General features: G+C 36.6%; 1 protein-coding gene across 2 annotated transcripts; it reads right to left on the bottom strand.

Annotated features, from left to right (window-relative positions):
- Nucleotides 1-209: 209 nt before the first annotated feature.
- LOC133834710 (large ribosomal subunit protein eL36y-like) lies at nt 210-1,989 on the bottom strand. 2 transcript variants are annotated; one of them, XM_062264410.1, is made up of 4 exons: nt 1,850-1,989; nt 1,092-1,196; nt 741-940; nt 210-480 (listed from the first exon to the last, which is right to left on the bottom strand). In XM_062264410.1, exons 2-4 carry the CDS (start codon nt 1,191-1,193, stop codon nt 450-452), a joined length of 333 nt encoding a protein of 110 aa, XP_062120394.1. In that variant the 5' UTR covers nt 1,194-1,196; nt 1,850-1,989; the 3' UTR covers nt 210-449. The 2 variants fall into 2 exon arrangements, with proteins under 2 accessions (XP_062120394.1, XP_062120393.1); XM_062264409.1 differs by having other exon boundaries at nt 1,857-1,967.
- Between the last annotated feature and the right edge of the window lie 18,169 nt (nt 1,990-20,158).

The following is a 20,158-nucleotide window of genomic DNA, read 5'->3' as shown; positions in this document are numbered from 1 at the left end:
TTGGTAAACTTTATCCACACTATATATCATCGTACAAGCTCTAAAAATTACTCAATGATAGTTTAAAACTGGCTCATTTGAATATTGTAGATAAACTTTTAACCCACAACGCGAATTTGAGTAACATCCCGCCTGACACATTTTGAACTTTTGAATATTATAGTAGTTGAACTAACGTCGCAAGATTCATTAACTAGAGACACAATTGATAATTGTAAAGACATTGTCTAAATTCAAAACTAGAACATGTAAAGACCAAACTTGGCCACACATAATTGTCAAAAAAAAAAGCGCTATCATAAAACCAAAAATAAAGGCCACATTTCATAATTTCCAGAGTTAATGTCGCTTTAACAAACAAATATTTGAAATGAAGTCTCGTCTCAGATCAAAATCTCAAAGGAACTTGGATTCTAAGGCTAACACAAATACAACCAGAAAAATAATTCTCATTTCTTCTTCTCAGCACCTCCACCAGCTCTGCAAGCAAATCGCAAGAGAAAATATGACAGGAATTAAAACCACAATCAATCCGTACTCTACATAATGCACAATTGAATCATGTTACAAATTCAAGTTTTGGGAAGCCAACACAAAAAAAAACATTAACAACCCTTGACATGACTTGATGAAAAACCACAACAGAATTATATTATTAGTGTAATGATTATTTGAAGATCATAAACTTACTCAATTGAAGAATCACAATTATTCTACTAATCAAGTTCATTCGGAATTACCTCATCTTGCGGAGAACATTGGACATCTCCTCACGCTTCTTCTTCGCCCTCTTGTGGGTTCCAAGCTTCCTCTTAGCCACTTTCAGAGCACGCTTGTCCTTTCCAACTTTCAGAAGCTCAGTAATCCTCTTCTCATATGGTGCAAATCCAGCGACTTCCCTAATCAAGTTTCTGACGAAATGTACCCTCTTACTGGTTTTCTACACCAGAAAACAAAACCAATTGAAAAATACTCTTGACATAATTTTACTGGCATCATATGAAATGTAAAATCAAGATTCACACGTTAAGGCCTCAAAACATTAACAATCTAGACATAAGCATACTGTGCATAACACATAATAGACTTACCCCTTTGCGGTCAGAGGGCCTTGGAGCTAATTCCTTCTTGGTCACAACATGTCCTCTGTTCAAACCCACAAAGAGGCCCGTATTGGGCTGCTTAGGAGCCATTACCTTGATCAATACAATCAAGCTATAATTACTAACAACTCCCATCAATTCATTTCAGCTTATCATTGAACAAAAATTTGCTAAACAATAAGGTTCTGTTTGCAGAAGCAAAATCGAAAGTACCTATTACGATTTTACTTCTGCGACCTGAAACTGATCATATGCAATATTTGAATTCATAATATAATACAAGGAAGCGTATTTTCAAAAGATAAGCGACAATGCAAGACTATTACGACAATAAAAGCAACGCCTACCTAACTAATCCAGGAGACTCTAAAAATTACAGCAGAAACCATAAAGGAATGCTTTAAATATTAGAAAAAAAGACACATATCAAGTTTCAGAAACAAATATGTGGGAAATGGGTATTGTAATTAAGAATAGATACCACCTTAAAAACCATGAACACCATAAAGGGGTCCTTTAGATGTTCAAAAGAAGACACATCTCAAGTTTCAGAAACAAAAATGTGGGAAATGAACATTGGAATTAAGAATAGAAACCACCTCAAAAACCATGAACACCATCACAATCCTCAAAGGTAAGCATTTCAATTATATCAAAAGCCCAAAAAATTGACGATCGAAACCCAATTAACAAATTCTAATTGATATCTGAATATTGAAATAAGACAAATAACCAATTGCCAATACCTCTTACAATTTTGCTTCTGCAACCAGAAACCAGTGGCAAAGGCGAAGGAAATAATGGCGAAGAACACAGACGGCCGAGTAAAACCCTAACGAATAAATACATATATATATTTATATATATATTAGAAGCCCTAGTTGGTTTTTGAGTGGGTCGTTGTAGTATTGGGCTGCTATACAAATTCTGTCAATGTCAACGGTATTTTTGTAAATAAAACACAGCCCAGCCCAGCCAAAAGAAATCATAGTTAGTCCTTGCATTAGAAATATATTGTGGTGAATTACATGATACATATGAAAATTATTAGGTTTTTCTATTATTTTCTTTAATTTTGTTTTTTAATTCAATGTTGGGGATGAAAATTGCGAGATGACACTTGAATTTGATTTTTTGGATGGAAATTATGTGAAATAATTCTTTTAACTTTTTTACAAAAATAATGTATTTGTAACTTTTTAGCCGAATGGTGTTATTGCTACAATTTTAATTAAGAACATGTTGGCTATTCGAGTCTTAATCTTAGTTACTCTTATTTTGAAGTTAATAAGCATTGATTTATGTTAAGTTTACTAGTAGGTAAAAAGTATATCTTAAAGCTCAAGAAACAGTCAAGCATAACAAGAACAAGATAGATTCAAGTTTGCATAAAAATGAAGAAATGATTTGAAGACTAAATCTTGAAGGGAACATCAAAGAATTTAAGGCTAGTATAATTAAGGTTTAAATATTCATTTTAGTTTTGTAAATTGATTTGCATGTATCATTCATGATTTAATCATTTATTGTTCCAATAATTTTTTTATTAAAAATTATTTAAAAAAATATAAACAAAATTATTTTTCAAAGAAAAACAATGTTATATGTTTTGCAATAGACTAGGAATCAAAATGTATTTTTCAAAACATAAAAATAAAGTTAGAAACACATTTTTTGAAGTAAAAATGCAAGTGGCTAAAATGTGCAAAAATTACACATGCTGGTCGACCAACATGGCGTCCAATTTCCCCAGTGAGTGTGTCTCCAATGGCAGTCAACGGCTAGTACATCAGTTGATCAATGCCTCGCCCAATGCAAACCAAAGAGCCTTATAACAGTCTTAAAGGGCTAGTTTTGGGATTTCTCTATACATAGGCCATTTTCTAAGCATTGTATAGACAAGATTTCATTCATCCTCTCTTAAGTGTTAAAGCCTACATATATTTCAAATATTTCAAAAATACTTTTCACATACTTGAGCCAAATTTTGATTTATTCATTTGACTATGTGCATATCTCTCTAGGATCTGAAATTGTATTTATATCTTTAGAGCGAGTTTGCCAACGTGTTCTTATACTCTTCCATCCTATATTGAGGTGAGATTGGCACTGGTTACAACTCAATTTAGGTAAGATTGATACCTTAGGAACAACATTATGAGTAAGGTGGTAAGATAGAGCCTTATGGGAAAGTTTAATATGAAAGGTTTAGGATACAACTTGGTGAAAAGTTCCTCAATAGTAGAAGGGATTGATTAAGTCCACAATGTTGATCCGATAATAAACTCAATGTTGGTTGCCTTTGAAGACCAAGAATGTAGGTGACTAGTTTCATTGAAGCTTGTAAAATTGAGAGTTTTCTTGCTTTATTCCTAAACTCATTTATATTTGTGTTCTTATTAGTATTTCATTATTGTTTACCTACTTGGATGCTAGAATTGTCATGTTGCATAAAGTAAAAAAGTTAAGTTTTAAAGTTTCCGGAAATTGTCCATAATTAATTCATCCCTCTTGGGCTAATAATTGGTATTAGAACTTGATTCTCGTTTTTATTAGGTAACAATCTAAAGATGACAAACCCAAACAATTTACAAAATTTTGGCAATATTAAAAAAAAAGGTTTTCATTTTTGTATGGGTTTAAAAGAAAATTAGTATATATTATATATAATGTAGTATCTGGTACACATAGCTTGGAATTTCTTGTTTGTTTTATTAATTTAGTTTTATTTATTATTTATCCATTTTATATATTTAATTATTTATTTGTTTACTTATTTATTTATTTGTTAGTTTATTTATTTTTCCTATTTTATTTTAATGTTGTAATTTTTTTTCTTTTTTGTGTGAATATGTGTGTGTGGTGTGTGTGTGTGATAAAGAGCCTTGGGGGTGTGGCATAGAGGAAAAGATGATGGTGATGGTCTTGATTTAGATCAAGAGGAAGGATCTTAAAAGTTACTACATTTGGAAAATATAAATATTTTTTGTAAGGATATGTGGTAATATTGTCTATGATTCTAAAGGGATTTGTTAATCATTTTAAGAAAGTAATTTAAATATTTTATTTGTCATCAAAATGGTAAATGGAATTACCAAGATTGTTAGTAGGCCGGGAGGGTCATACTTGTTTAATTATGCCATTAAATGATAATATACATGTATATGCGAATTATATTATAATATGATGTTAAATGCATGCATGTGGGTCCGCATTTTAATTACGGGGTGTGATGGTAATTTGACCCGTTGAGGGTATAATTGTATATTTGTATGCATGTCGGGGATATATGTTGAGACCACATTATAATGTGGGTTTGTTCGAGCTATTCGGCATGAGACGATCTTGGATTATTGATTAGCGGTCTAGTCACAACAGGTTTAAGTTCGGGGCTCGGGGCGAGTCTCGGGGTGATTTTAATGATTAGAGCGTTACCGGAAATTAATGGGTAACGGGATATGAATTATTGGTGTTTGAGATTAGCAGAAATTGGAGAGCGTTAATTATGATTAACGAGATAGGTGGAAAATACCAATTTTGCCCTTGGGAGCCTTTAGAAACTTTAAATTGACCTAGGGGTATAATGGTCATTTCACCCCTAGGATAGATATAACCATTTTGGCTGTGAAAGAAGAGAGCAGAACAGAGTAACTTGAAGCTTCTCCCGTATCTTCTTTCTCCTTCAGTTTTCTTTGTGATTTTTGAACCATTCTTGAGGATTCAAGCTTGGGAAGCAAGCCTTGGGAGTTTGGGAGTGTGTTCCTCCATTGAAGAGCATCATAAGCTGAGCTTTGGGTAAGTTTCTAACCATAGAATTCCCTGGTTTGCCCTGTTTTAGTTCTGTGTTTACAGTTGTGATTTCTAGGTTGAGATCTTGGTTTTGTTGGGAGTTTTGGCTAAGGTTCCTATGGTTGTAATGTTTAGGGTATGTTGGAATGGTTTTTGGGTTCATTTGGCATCAAAAATAGGATTTGGAAGCTTTGGAATCAGGTTGGAATCGAAGGAGATGAAGAAGGTCATTTCAGGGGGTTCCTGGTCTGGAGGTAGCGCTATAGCGCCCACCCTAGGGCGCTACAGTGCTACTCAGGGGGCATTTGGGCGTGTTGGAGGTTCTGACAATAGCGTTGGGGCGCTAGGGATTAGCGCTGTAGCGCTACCCTGTTCCTTCAAAGTCTCGTTTTGAGTGTTTTTAAGGGTTTTTGACTTGGGGTTTCAATCCTTAAGGCTCGGGATCGAATCTACTCACCGTGTGGGCATGTTTCGAGGTCCCGAGAGTGGTGCTTAGGTTAAGACCCTATCTATGTTGATTTTCATTAATGGAGGTTATAATTGGTTGTGATTAGGTAACCGCTAAGGAACCAAAAGATCGATCGTTCTCAGGGTCGTCCTTATTGTATTTCTCGCTCGAACCTGAGGTAAGAAAATTGAACCCTGTGTATATGTGACATGCGTGATTGTACTAAGGCATGTTGATTGATAAATGTGGACATGGATTGCATATTAAATGCTAGTGAATATTGATTATCTGTACATGGCACTGACTAGTCAGGGACACTGACCTAAGAGTCAGAAACGGCATAAGCGTCCTGAACGCAGGGCCGAATGAAGATTAGATCTAATCGATATCAGTGTTGAATGGCTCTAAGGCATTAACACTGGACCGACCCTAAGGTCGATGAACTTATAAGCGCTTGGCTAGTCTAAGACTAGTTACTGAGAGCCAGGGCATAAGGCCCAGGTGACTGCTTGTCACATGGCTAGGGAACGAGGTTCCAGGGTTATGACTCTATGGTCATGAGGAAGGTTATGTTGGTGACCAGTCACCATGCACCTATCCTGGTTAAGCTAACGAAAGGTTTACTTACCTGTTGAGCCCCGGTGACCCTATCGTCACAAGGCTGAAGGGAGTTGTCCCCAAATTAGTGACTCTTGCGACTGTCACCTATCTGTTTTGGATTGATAGTCTTGAATGATTATTATGATCATTGTTGATATTATATCATGCTTTATTGTGTTTTCTTGATGGGCCTTGGCTCATGGGTGCTATGTGGTGCAGGTAAAGGGAAAGAAAAGCTCATCCAGCCTTGAATGGAGAGCTTAGGTGGTGATGTGTACATATGCGGCCGCTTGACCATCACTGCCAAGGAGTTCTCAGAGGAACTAGGGGGTTTACCCTATTTTTGCCGCTTAGGCCGGCGGGGTTGTATATTTTAAAATAGTAGTGGCCATTTTGTATAATGAACAACTTGTAAATGTTTTGAATAGCTCATGAGAAATTTATATACTTAATAAAATATATCATTTCCTCTTTATTGTTTTTCCACCTTAACCTATTAATAGCACTTAGAACACGTTTTTAACCAAATGACTCGGGTAGCGGGTCAAATTTCCGGTTCACCGATCACCGTAACTGTTCTGGGGTAACCAGGGCGTTACATGAACCTAGACATAATTTAGCTTTTATACATGATTTTTGAAAAACAAAGGAGATGGATAGGAAATTTCAAAATCTATAGATGATAGGGTTTGGTGGAATGAACTTAGTAGGAATTTTTTCTAGATACAGGATTTAGGAAAAGATCATAGGAAGATATGATTTGATTATGTTTGATTTACATGTGAATGGAAATATTTGAATCAATTAGGTTTTATATGGAAGTTGAGGGAGATTTTGTTGGAGAATTTTGGAGCCTATAAATAGAGTGTGTAAGGCCTAGGCTGAAATACACATAGAGAGGATAGGAGAGGAGCAAAAATTTGAGAAGGAAAGAGAGAAAAAAAGAAAGAAAGAGAAATGGGAAAGGAGAAAGGAGAAGCAAGGTTTAGAGGTAAACTTTCTCCATTAGTGGTTTTCATTCTTTTCATCTTTATGGGTTTCAAGAGGTAACATTGGTGGTTAAGGTTTTTGAAATACACCAAGAGAGGAGGCCTTATTGAGGTTTCGGCCACCATAAGAAAGGTAACTATTTGGGGGTTTTTTTGTTTATTATTTTTATATTTATGCTAGAATACAAAAAATGGTATTTTGAGAGATGTTTCTACTTTTGATCTAGGGTTTTGGATGTTATTTTAAGAGTCGAGTTTAACTATTTGATGGATATTCATAGAGGTTATTTGGTGTTTATAAGGTTTTGGACGTAAAGTTCTCGCTCCATTTTTCTCTCATGGTCACTCACACCAAGGTAGGGAAGTTGGGCTTTGTTTTCCCGAGTTTATGTTGAATGTCGTATGCTAATGTTTTCAGGCACAAGTATTTGAGAAGATAAGATATTTGGCAGTTGATGTGTGGTTGTATGTTTATGGATATGATGGTGAAAGTTTCATGCTATGGTTTATGATTTTAATGTGTTCTGAGATTGTGAAATGTTGCTATGTTGTTGTCTGCTTCCTTGTTGAGCATTTAGATCACCCTTACTTTTTCCTATGCAGGCAAAAAATGAATGTGTTTTGGTGGCATAGTGAACTGAGATATTTTCTAGAAAAGTGTGTGTATCATGTGAGCGACTCATGGACGAGAAGCAATCAAGGAACGCCATATATATTTTAAGGATTGATGTTTATGTTTTAAGTTATGTTTTTCGGTTGTAAGACAATTTTATAATTCATGCAAATTATTATTTTAGTTTTAAACTCAAATCTGAATACTATGCACGTTTTCAATAAAGTCTATTATAAAATGAATGATGTCCAAAGCATGTTTTAAGCTATTTATATGAATATTAATTAATATTTATAGTTATAAAAATTAGTCCATTACATATAATATATCTATATATAAATAAATATACAACTTACTCAGCTCAATCGATTGGATCAATTCTGTGAGGTTATTTAGAGTCTGACTTGATTTTTTTTTTTGCTCTATTTCCTCAAATGGATTGCAATAAGAATGTTACAAAATCATATTTGAGCAGAGCTTGTAAGTGTTGAGGTTTTATGCCCTAATTAAAACCCAATTTCATTGTAATTTCATTTTATTATCAATAAAAGAATAGAAATTATTTTTGTCTTAGTCAATCACTTTGCTCATATGTTTTATTTTCATGATTATTTGTTTAATATAAACTTCTATTAAATCCCGAGCATATAGCTAATCATATTTATAGTGACGTAATCACAGTGAAATATAAATATGATTATATGTTAAAAAATAAGTTGTCCTAAGATTAGTCAGTGCACAAGATTTACACTGACTTGCCAATCTATGATAAGATCTACTTACACATTACAGTGTTATGTTCTTTCCAGAACATTAGCAAAGTAGATAAGATCAGATATATTTGTTACATCGGACTAGACCGATATTGACAGTAGATAAGATAAGAAGACATACCGTTATTGTAACGCCCTGGATAACCAAGACCGTTACACTGTGTATTTAAAATAGTGCAAGACTTGCCAATCAAGTCATTTAAACAAAGTGTGAATTCAATGTCATCAACGGATTAGGAATAAAAGATTTTGGTCACAAACAGGCTATTTTCATTAAAAATGACAGTTTAATACATGGAAACTCAAAACAGGGTTTAGACGTCTTAGTTACAACCAATTCCAAGAGTTACAAATAATTCAAGCCACTCTAATGGAAAAATATACATTTTAGGTTTCCGTCCCTGTACAATTCCTCAACCGTGGCGACCGAGCAGCTGACAATGGACATCTCGCCCCTAGAGCTCTCCAACTCATGGTTGACTCAGCCTACCCTTGCCTTTACCTGCACCATGTAGCACCCGTGAGCCGAGGCCCAGCAAGAAAGCATGATAACATAGCAAGTTCAACATCATTTATCAAATATTCCACAATGCACAACCAGGAATTCAGCATTTCATGGCATTTATCCAATCAGTGACAACACACGATAGATTAACAGTTTGTGTAACACCCCAACTCCAGGGACCGTTACGGTGTGCCTTGTAAACAGTGCTAAACTCGCTAATCGAGTCATTTGGCCAAAATCGTGAACTAAGTATGATTAGCGGTTTAGGGATTAAACATTTTGGTTAAGACGTAACGTTTCACTAGAACGTTTAATATATACACTGGGATCCCGAAAATATAATTTCAGAGTTTATTACAGAAAATATTTACAACAGGCTGTTCTAAGCGGAAAAACAGGGTTCAACCCTTGTTCCACTTTAAACCTCGGCCGTGGCGGACGAGCAGCTGCATATGTACACGTCATCACCCAAGCTCTCCAACTCAAGGATGGCCCAGCTTCCTCTTGCCTTTACCTGCACCACGTAGCACCCGTGAGCCGAAGCCCAGCAAGAAAACACAGTAAAGCATGATATAATATCAACAACGATCATAATAACCATTCAGGACTATCAGTCCAAGCAAATAGGTGACAATAGCCAAAAGTCACAATAATGAGCATCGCTCTCTCTAGCCATGTGACGATAGGGTCACCAGGGCTTAACCGATAAGTGATTCTTCCTTAAATTTGATTAGGACAGGTGCAAGGTGATTAGTCACGAACATAACCTTCCTCACGACTCTAGAGTCGAAACTATGGACAACGTCCCTTAGCCATGTGACAAACGGTCACCGGGGTCATATACCTTGGCTATAGTCATCTGGTCGTAGACCAGGCAAGCGCTTATAAGTTCTTCGACTTTAGGGTCGGTCTAGCATTAATGCCATAGAGCCATTCAATGAGTGATTCTCGACTTTAGAGTCGGTCCCTGACTAGTCAGTGTCTTTCACTAGTAAGACATGCCACCAATCACGTATCACATATTCCATATCCACAAACGAGGTATTTAGCATGCTTACTAAACAGGTATTAGTACTATTAGGCCATGCATCAACACAGAGACTCAAGCTCTGAACGATATCATACTCAGTATATAAAGCATGTCCCAATCACATGTTTCTCATACATCATATGCAATATATCCAGCAATCCAACATGCACCAATAACAGTCATGCATGTCACGTTTAATAGTCAATCAACATGCATCAAGAATAGCCATGCATGTCATCTATAATAATCAACCGACATGCATCAATAATAACCACGCATGTCATACTCAATAATCAACCGACATGCGACATAATAGCCATGCATGTCATACATAATAATCAACTGACATGCATCAATAATAACCACGCATGTCACATATACACAGGGTGCAGTTTTCTTACCTCAATGTCGAGCTAGAACGATTAAAAGAACGACCCTTAAGAACGATCAACTTTTAATCCTTTAGCGGTCACCTAGTCATAACCAAATATAAGGTATCATCAATAAAAATGATCAACACAGGTTCCCAAACCAATATCTAGCCTCCGGGACATCAATCCCCCACTTAACCGGGTACTAGGTACAACCCCGAGGCCTAAAGCTTGAATCCCCAAGCTAAAAACATGTTTTTGGAAAAATTGACCTTAAGGGCCGCGGCCCTCCCCTACTGCGCCGCGGCGCGCCCTCAAACAGAGAGGGCTCTCCCTCTGCCAGATGCCAAGGGCCGCGGCGCACCCCTGCTGCGCCGCAGCGCCCAGCCCAGACCAGCAACACGGCCACACGCACCAGAAATTCAACCCTACATTTTCCCTCTCAAACCAGCCTCTCAAATCAACTCCAAACCTCCTCCAATCATACAATTAAACTCCCAAATAACACCCATAGCTCACCCTCATCAAACCCCAATCAAACCAACACAAAAACCCCCTTTGATTCCCACTTTCTACATCAAAAATCATGAGCTGAAAACTAAAACGAAAACAGAGCAACACCTGAAATCAAAGTCTAAAACTCACCTTGGAACCTGTTTTGAATCCCCTTTAATGGTTGAAACAAGTCCCCTAGCTGCCACCTTTGATTTCCTAGCTCAAAGCCCCAAAGTGGCTCTCAAAATTTGGAAGAGAGATGGAGGAGAGTTTGTACGGGAGAGAGAGGAAGAGAGGATGAGGATGGCTCTGTTTTAACTCTGTATTTTCTACAGCCTTCATGTCATATATATCCTTAGGGTCAAAAGACCATAATGCCCCTAAGACAAATAAACCCCTTTAAAGGCTTCCAAGGGTAAAATCGTCATTTCCCGCCTATCTCGTTAATTATAATTAACGCTCTCCAATTCCCGCTATTCTCAATATCCTCAAACCAATAATTCATATCCCGTTACCCTAAAATCCCCGGTAACGCTATAATCATTAGTGTTATCCAGATTTCCGGATGGCGTTTAGATTGATGTCCTCGGGGAAGCAGAATTATCGATGTCTTTCACGGTAGGTGACCAGAGCTCGCGGATGGACAAAAAGGCTTCGCCTCTCCCGTTTAGTGTCCGGGTTACTCTTCCAGGCAAACACGACACGGAAAACTCGTCAACTCTCCCGGACTCCCGAGGGGGTATCCTTCGGGGAAGCCCCTTCCAGGAGAAGCTCTTCGAGTGGTCTCCGCGGAAACAGTTCCGTGCCTCGCACGGAACAAAACCAAGCAGTCGAGTCATGGAGGAGGCGTATTTGGAATGATATCCACCTGACACAGGATCCTGCCTGACACGCCCGTCAGGTCAAAGCCACACACATCCCAGCACGCTTAAGGGTACCTTTTCGCCTACTGTTCCGCTGACAACTTGGAAAGGACGGCTGACTTTGTGTGTTCCCCATACTTTCACGTAAATATACCCATATAGAGTCTTGTAGCCATGCTACTACAGTAATTGTATCCCCTATTTATGGCTGGTGTAATTAAGACTCATGTACGTAGAGAAAAACCCTAATCTGAAACCCTAGCTATAAAGACCCCTTCATTTTACAAGAAGAGGGACGGCCAACAGATCACATAGCAAAAACTCTACAAAAATCTCTCTAGCTTCATCTTCTTCAAGAGAACCCGAGAGAAACACTGTGAGTGTGTGAAGTTCTTGTACACCAGCCATCTTACTGTAATCCTTTCCAAGTATAATAACATCGACTCGTGGACTAGGGCTCGTTAACGCCTGAACCACGTAAAAACACTGTTTGTTTAGTTACATTTCAGCACTTTTACAGTTCTTATCTTTTTATTATTCTGTTTGTATTCGTTTCCGAAAAACTCGGTAAACAATTAGTATCACCCCAAGACTCACCCCGAGCCCCGAGCTTAAACCCGTTATGACTAGACCGAACACTTACACCCCATGATCGTCTCATGTCGATAAGCTCGAACCAATCCACCTTATAATGTGGCTATATTAATTAATCACAATCATGCACCCAAAATATACAATTACGCCCACAGTGGCCAAATTACCAAAATACCCTGACAATAATAAATTCTCCCATATGCATGCATCCACCATCATATAATAATATAATTCACGTAAACATGCATATAATCATTAAATACTATAATAAATCAATTATGGCCCTCCCGGCCTCCTAGTCAAGGTCCTAAACCCTATTAGGAAATTTGGGGCATTACAGTTTGTCATCCAGACAGCCACCAAATCATGTTCATAACACAATATTCACGATCATAATCAACAATTTATCACATTCATCAAATAATATTCAGGGTCAGCGCCCTTAGTCGCACCCTCCATTTAACACACTGTCTTCGGCTCACTTGGGCCGCCCCCAGTGGAATGCTCACTGACTCCGGCCAGCTTAACCAAGCTCAGTGATAAATAAGCTGCCTCAACTACCAGTGGCTGAGCCACGCCCTGTGCGCAAATATTGATTCAGACACCCTTAGGCCGGTTATCGCATGTCCCATGGCATAATAATACCATCTCATGACATGATATACAAATATAGGGAGCTCTTAGTCCCATCGTGTCCACATGGTTATTCACATTCACATAACAATGCATACATACATAGGGAACACTTAGTCCCAACCTAACCACATACTCAGGTGCAGCTTTCTTACCTTTCAATTCGCTAGCTTTGATCACTTGACTCCTTGAGCACGATCCCTCTCGAGCCTTAGCGCACACCTAAACACAATCATAGGTCAAAGTCATCACCAAACCTCAAGTCCAAAACCTAGCCTCGGGACCAATCCCGAGCCCCCGGGAAGTTATAGTTCCACCAAACAAGGTGATGGAACCAAACCCCAAACCCTTGGTCAAAAACCCTTGCAAATAACCCTAAAATCCCTTTCTGAAAACAGGGCAGCACTACAGCGCTCTTAGGAGGGTGCTACAGCGCTACAAGTAGAACCAAATTCCCCCAGAAAGCTTGGTTAGCGCTACAGCGCCCAAAGGCTAGCGCTGTAGCGCTAGTCACAGACGGGCCAATTCCAAATTTCTCTTCCTGCGATTTCCTCGAACCAAACTCAACCAAAACTTCTCCAAACCTTTGCCAACTTAAAAAAGAACCTTATAAACATACTCCACTCATCCCAAGCACCCCAAAAACTCAAAACCCAATCACATGCATCTCTAATCCCAGAATTCACCATAGCTGTCCCTAAGCTCAAAAACTCAGCAAAACCAGTCAAAACATCAGAGTTGGAGGCTTAGAATTCATACCTTTAATGGAGTTTCGATTTCAAGACAGCCTCTACACCTCCCTAGCTTGCTCTTCCTCACCCTTTGACCTGAATTCCCTAAAGTTCCCACCAAACTCAGCTTATGCACCATAGTTCAAAAAACCAAAACCAGAAACTGAAGAAACTATAGAACCTTACCTCAAGTGTTAGGGTGTTCCTGCTAAACCTCTGCCAATTCTCCAATCCTAGCTTAGGATTCTTGATGCTTAGCCCAAACCAGCTCTCCTCTGAGCTTTGCTCCAAGAAAACCCCAGGAAAGTGGTGAGAGAACCACAAACCGACCCAAGAGAATACAACTCTGTTTTCCCTTCCTTTTCTCTTTTCTTTCTTTTCTTTCTTTCCAGACTTCTATTACTTTCTACAATTCCCACTAACATAAAGCCTCAGCATATCTATCCCTTGCAAGCCAAATGACCGTAATTCCCTCCCTATTAAGTCTAAACCCTCTAATCCACTTAGGGGCATTTTAGTCATTTTACCCAATTCCCGCTAACTCCTCGAGTGTCTCTAATATTTACCCGCTTAATTCCCGATACCTAACTAATCTCCAATTATATTCCTCGATATCAAAATAGACCCCAATATACTCACTAAATTCCCATTTATACCCCTAGGCTCACCCCGAGCCGGGTATAAATCCCCGCCATGACTTTTTTCGCTAATCTGCTCACTAGGATCGTCTCGAGTCACAGATCACACACACATATATATATATATTTCCACATAATAATGTGGTCTCAACATTATCCTACCAATATACACATAGGTACACAATTACGCTCTCAATGAGCCAAATTACCAAAATACCCTCATAGCAGAGTATATAGCCCCATGCATGCCTTTATCATCATATAATAATATGACCCACATAATCATGCATATAATCATATAATAGCACAGTAAATCAATTATGGCCCTCCCGACCTCCTAATCAAGGTCCTAACCCTTATTAGGAAATTTGGGTCGTTACAGTTATGATATATTCTAGTCATATTATATAGTTAATCATATGTCAATTCAATCTTAATTCTGAGTGGTTAGTATTCTAACTGGTTATATTATTTGAGTTCTTTGACTTGTTTGTTACCAGCTTACCCTACGGACTACCCCATAATTACATCTTGGGAACTCAGTAATATAATTGAGTGAGATTGTTAATCATAGATCTGAACATTTATAGCTCTTGATGAAGAAGTAAAACGATGGTTTCCTTTTAGCTTAGTTCGAGGTGCTAAATGATAGAGATCTCATTTCAGTAATTAATATTAGTTTACTGAAATATCATTTACAAGGAACTAAGTGTTTTCAGGAAAAAATACAATGAGGGGTAAAACAGTATTTTAGTCTCATTTCATTGTAGACCGTCTATAGAGGATTGAGTGATAATTATGGTTGTAACAATGGATAACTAATAATGTATCTATATTGCTTATAGAGCGTTCTATGAATTCAAGAGTGCAATTCTGAGTCTTTAGTGGAGTCACGAGGAATTAATAAGTTAGTAAATTTATTTGTTAAATTTATGATAAATTATTATAGCTTGATTTTATAAGCACATGGTCCCCACAGTGCCTTGGATAAAATCATCTAGATATTCTCAATTAATTGAATTAATTATCAATTAAAATTATCAAAGTTGACCAGGTCATTTTTGGATAATTTCACAGAGTTATGCAATTTAGAGAAGAAACGAGATTTTAGGGCAAATGTATTAATTAAGACAAAATGGTGTCTATATTAATAAATAAATTTAAATCAAGGTTCAAATTAGAAATAATTAATTTGATAAAGGATTTAAATAATTATTTAATTAATTAATCAATAGAAAATAATGTAGGCCTTAAATTTAAGTCCAGTAGGCATATAATTAAATGAGAAATTTCATGGGTCTATACCCCATGAGAATTTTGACCTAATGGCTGAATTTACCTATTATTTTATTGATTTTTTAATTAAATAAGTGACTTGATTGAGCCTATAAAAAGAATGCTAAGCGAGAGTTGAAAACGAGTGAACACAACATCTAGTTTTGATACTTTAGGGTTTTAGACTCTCTCTACAACAAATGTCATTTTCTATGCCTCTATATTTCCTTCTCTTCTTCTCTGTGTATCTATCTCATGTGTTGAGAATTGCTCACTCTAGTCTAGGTGATTCTAAGGATACTATGGAAGACTGTGAAGAAATTTGAAGATCGATTCAGTTTCTTGGTAATACCCTGCGAGAAAAAGGATACAAGGGTTAGAAAAACTAAATGAATGACTTATTAATTCCGCTGCATATAATGTAAGTGTTCTTATCATTATATCTGTTTAATTCAATTATAGAAACATATTCTAGTTTCTCTTATATTAATTTGTTTAATATATGATTTACATAAAAATAAATAAGATCCTATATAAATAATTCCCAGCAGTAAGATCCTTCATCCTTCTAAGTACATTCTTATTCACCATAGTCGCAAGAAATGCCTTGTTTGCCATGGAATGATCCACCCATTGTTTTCAATGGAATGCTACATTAACTATCTTTGGATGCTACATTGAAAGATCAATGTTACACTAGCTGGATTCTATAATCACTCCTTCTAATACCATTGTCCTAGTGTTAAGAGAATTCTTTATGTTTCAGCAAGGTAACTCTAAATTTTTTTATTGTCTAATTTCGTCTTTGTTTTTGTTTATATATACACATAAATTATTTTCCTTCTAAAATCATCCAAATATTTAGATAAGCATCTATTTGAATGAAATTTTAGCTTAATAGTTGTTTTCTACATGTATTTAGATATTTTATTATTTTTGCTTATACATTTAGGATTGATTAAAATACAAAATTAAGTGTTTTTACACAAGCTAGGTATAAAACACTAAATGGTTTCACATAGTGAAGATGTAAAATTTGAGTTTCCATTGCAGGCATTTATAAATTGTGTTTTTTTGGGTCTAAAGTGATACATTGAGCTATCTAAGGATGCCTAAAAAGTTTGGGAACATTTAAAGGTGTTTAAGGTCAATTTTGAGAGTTTTGACCTGCCTAGGTGGCGTTGCGTCGCCACCTAGAAGGTGTTGCATCGCTTAAAACCATAGGGTTTTGGTGATGTCTAGCAGGCAACGGATAGGCAACGCATCACTTGGTAGGCGATGCATCACCTATAGGCAGGTGATGCGTCGCATGACGTGTCTGTACAGACATGTATGTTAAGCTTAAAATTGTATGTTTAAAAGATGTAATCTTATTGGTTAAACATGATGATGGTTCCTACACTATAAAAATTAAAAAGGTTCTCTTAGATTTTTGATATCTTGATCACACTCTTAAATCTCTCTCTAACCTCTATCTTTCTAGCTCTTAAGATCACAAGTTTTCTCCAAGAAATTCATAAAAAAAAAGTGTTTGTCATTGTGAATTTAAAAACTTGTTCAATCCCAATTCACATATCCTACTAGAAAAGCCTCAAGTATCCATTAAGGGCTAGGAAATAGAGAATTTGGACAACGATACTCCTCATGTATAAGTCTTGATTTTGATTCATGTCAAAGAAGAAGAAATTTCAAATGGTGTTCTAACAAGGGTTTGAAGCTTTCAAGAAGATCCAAGTTTGCATTCTCTATCTCAATCTTTTATTGGTCTCTATCAAAGATAATTGTGTGTAGATTCCTGCTATTGTAATGGTGTAATCTCACTCTCTCGCAACATTCAAATTCTCTATTATCTGAGATACATCATCATAGAAGAATCATCTTTGATTTCGGCTTTGAAATTCATGACACAAGACTTCGTTAGATTGGATAGATTTGACGGAACTAACTTTGTTTGTTGGCAAGCCAATATTAGGTTTTTTCTAAACACTCTCAAGGTGTTCTACATCTTGGACAAGGCTCTAAAGGCCATATAACCTGCTAAGGAGGATGACACTCAAGAAGTCATCAAAGAAAGCAAGAAACGTGAAGAAGTTGAACTCATATGTAGATGTCACATTCTTAATGCTCTATCAAATCAGTTGTATGATCTCTACACCAACACAAAGACCGCTAAAGAGATTTGGGAAGCATTAGAGAATAAGTACAAAGTGATAGAAGAAAGAACAAAGAAGCTCTTTATTACTCAATATATGGAATTTAAGTTTTATGATGTGAAGCACCTTTTACCAGAAATTCATGAATCATAAATTATTGCAAATAAGCTATCTACCCTAAATATTGTATTGCTGGAGCAATTCATTGTTGGTGTCATAATATCCAAGTTGCCTCCATATTGGAGGGGCTATAGATAGAAAAATCCTCCATAAGAATGAGGAGATTTCCTTGGAGGAAATTCTCAAACACTTGAGGATTTATGAGGAATCTCATTCAAGAGATAAGAACGTGGAAGAGTCTAATGGAGAGACTTCTAAAGCTAATGTGGTGACTAATCTTCCCAACAACAACAAAGGCCAAGGAATTGAGAAGAATAAAGGTAAGGGTTTGTAATGACCCACTACTCTAGACTTTTGGACCATTAACGAAACTATACATACAAATCCTTAATAAAACTTACATTTGCAAAAATACCATAAATTTATTAGAAACTTGTAGAAATAAAAGTTACTCTCATAAAATAAGTAGGATATGGGATCCCATTGTCTTTAAAAACAAAACATGATTTAAAAATGAAAGGAATTACATAAGAAGTGCGGAAAATACATGTAAAGATCATAAAAAAAAAAAAAAAGACTACATCCTCAAAAATTGAACTCTCGACTCCTTGAATCCATTCACCACCGATACACAATCCCAAGCATCCACGAACCTTACCGCCACTAAAGCTATTTTCCTGCACATAAAACAAAAAGGAATGAGCCTAATGCCCAGCAAGGAAAAATCTAACACATAGTTCATATACATAATTTCATAAGAAACATAAAAACTTAACATAACACTTTATCATACACATACTATAATGGCCATTATTACTTGGGGTCCCATAGACTAAACAAGTCATATGCCCATGAGATTAGTGGGGTCCTACTAGCTAAGTAGGTCATATGCCCATAATCTATTTGGGGTCTTGTTAGTCATATGGGTCATATGCCCAAGCCTACAAACGTACATATCATAACACTTATCATAACATAAGAAACATAAGATAACATATATAACATATAACATATGCATTTCTATCCTATTTTCCTTACCAAAGTTACCGGGATAAGAGGACAGCGTTGGGACTTTTGGAACACTCCTAAAACCATATATAACAGGGTGAGTTGATTAAAGAAAAAGTAATGAAAAGAATGGAAGGAATGGAATGAGTAAACCTTTGAGAAACATACCTACCAAAAACTTATGTGCAAGTTCTTAGATTTCCTAACCAAAATAAGAATGAGGTTAGAAGACTGAATAGAAGACTATGAGAAAGAAAATAACATAAAACCAATGAACTAGAGTGTGGAAATACCTTGAGGACTTGTAGACCAATCTAAACCTCGAACCGAAATGCTATAGAACCTTACTTCCCAAAGTGTTTGATAAGCTTATGGTGATCAAGCTTATGATTCCCCAACCCGGGTGTTTACACTCTCACACTCACTTAGCACTTGCAGCCTCTGAACTTAGAGCAAAAGATGAATAATGGCTGGGTACTAGGTCCTATTTATAGAGTTTAGGAATGAAAAGATCTAAGTTTTACTTGAATAAAAATAATAGCTTTTTAGGTGAAAATAATTTGAATAATCGTTCAGCAGAGGCTGAAGACTCGTTCAAAAAGATGCTGGACTTATCAAGAGGTTGAATGGCTGAAAGGAAAAAGAATTCAAAAACTTTTGAAATATGCTGAAGGAGGCGATATATCGCCCCCTGTAGGCGATATATCTCCTGGGCCAGTATGCCCGAGGCTGTCATGCATCGTCTCGTGTTTTTCGTATCTACGTGCTGCGATATATCGCCCCCTATAGCTGCGATATATCGGCACACGCTGATTAATTAAACACGAAATTACACATTTTTAGCTAAGTTTGAATGGAGTAAACAGCCTTGACTAAGCCCTCAACGTATTCAAAGCTGCTGACTGACCTTATAGCATTCAAACTTTAACCCTTATTAAATTTAATCCTCAAAATACTTAATCCTTAATCATCCATACATAACATGTGCTTAAAATCCTATTGGTCCTTATCTAAACCTTATAGTATAATAAATATTATCCTTAATATCAGTCATATAATCAAACCTTAGGTTAACATTAATATTCTTAAACTATAGGTTAAACTTAGAAAATCTATAAGTACTACTATGAGTGTCCAAATAATACCCGGTCTGAACCAAAAATCCACAGTTACAAAGATAATACTATAAATACTATAATACTACTATCTAACTAGCTAAGTAAAGTTCTTGGACTCTATAGGGTTACAAACTCTTGGGGGCTAAGAAGAATGAATGTCAATTCAAGAGTTCCAAAGGATCTTGCTTTGTGTGTGGCAAGAGTGACCATTTTGCAAGGGATTGTAGGTTCAAAAGGAACCACAAAAATGAGGCAAGGGTTAATTCAACTAAAGAAGAGTTAGTGGCTAGGGGTGAACATTTAGCCTGA

Source organism: Humulus lupulus, chromosome 5 (genome assembly GCF_963169125.1).
Source record: "Humulus lupulus chromosome 5, drHumLupu1.1, whole genome shotgun sequence".
NCBI classification, from domain to species: Eukaryota; Viridiplantae; Streptophyta; class Magnoliopsida; order Rosales; family Cannabaceae; genus Humulus; species Humulus lupulus.
Note: the sequence above shows the minus strand (reverse complement) of the source record. Positions and strands in the feature narration are given on the sequence as shown.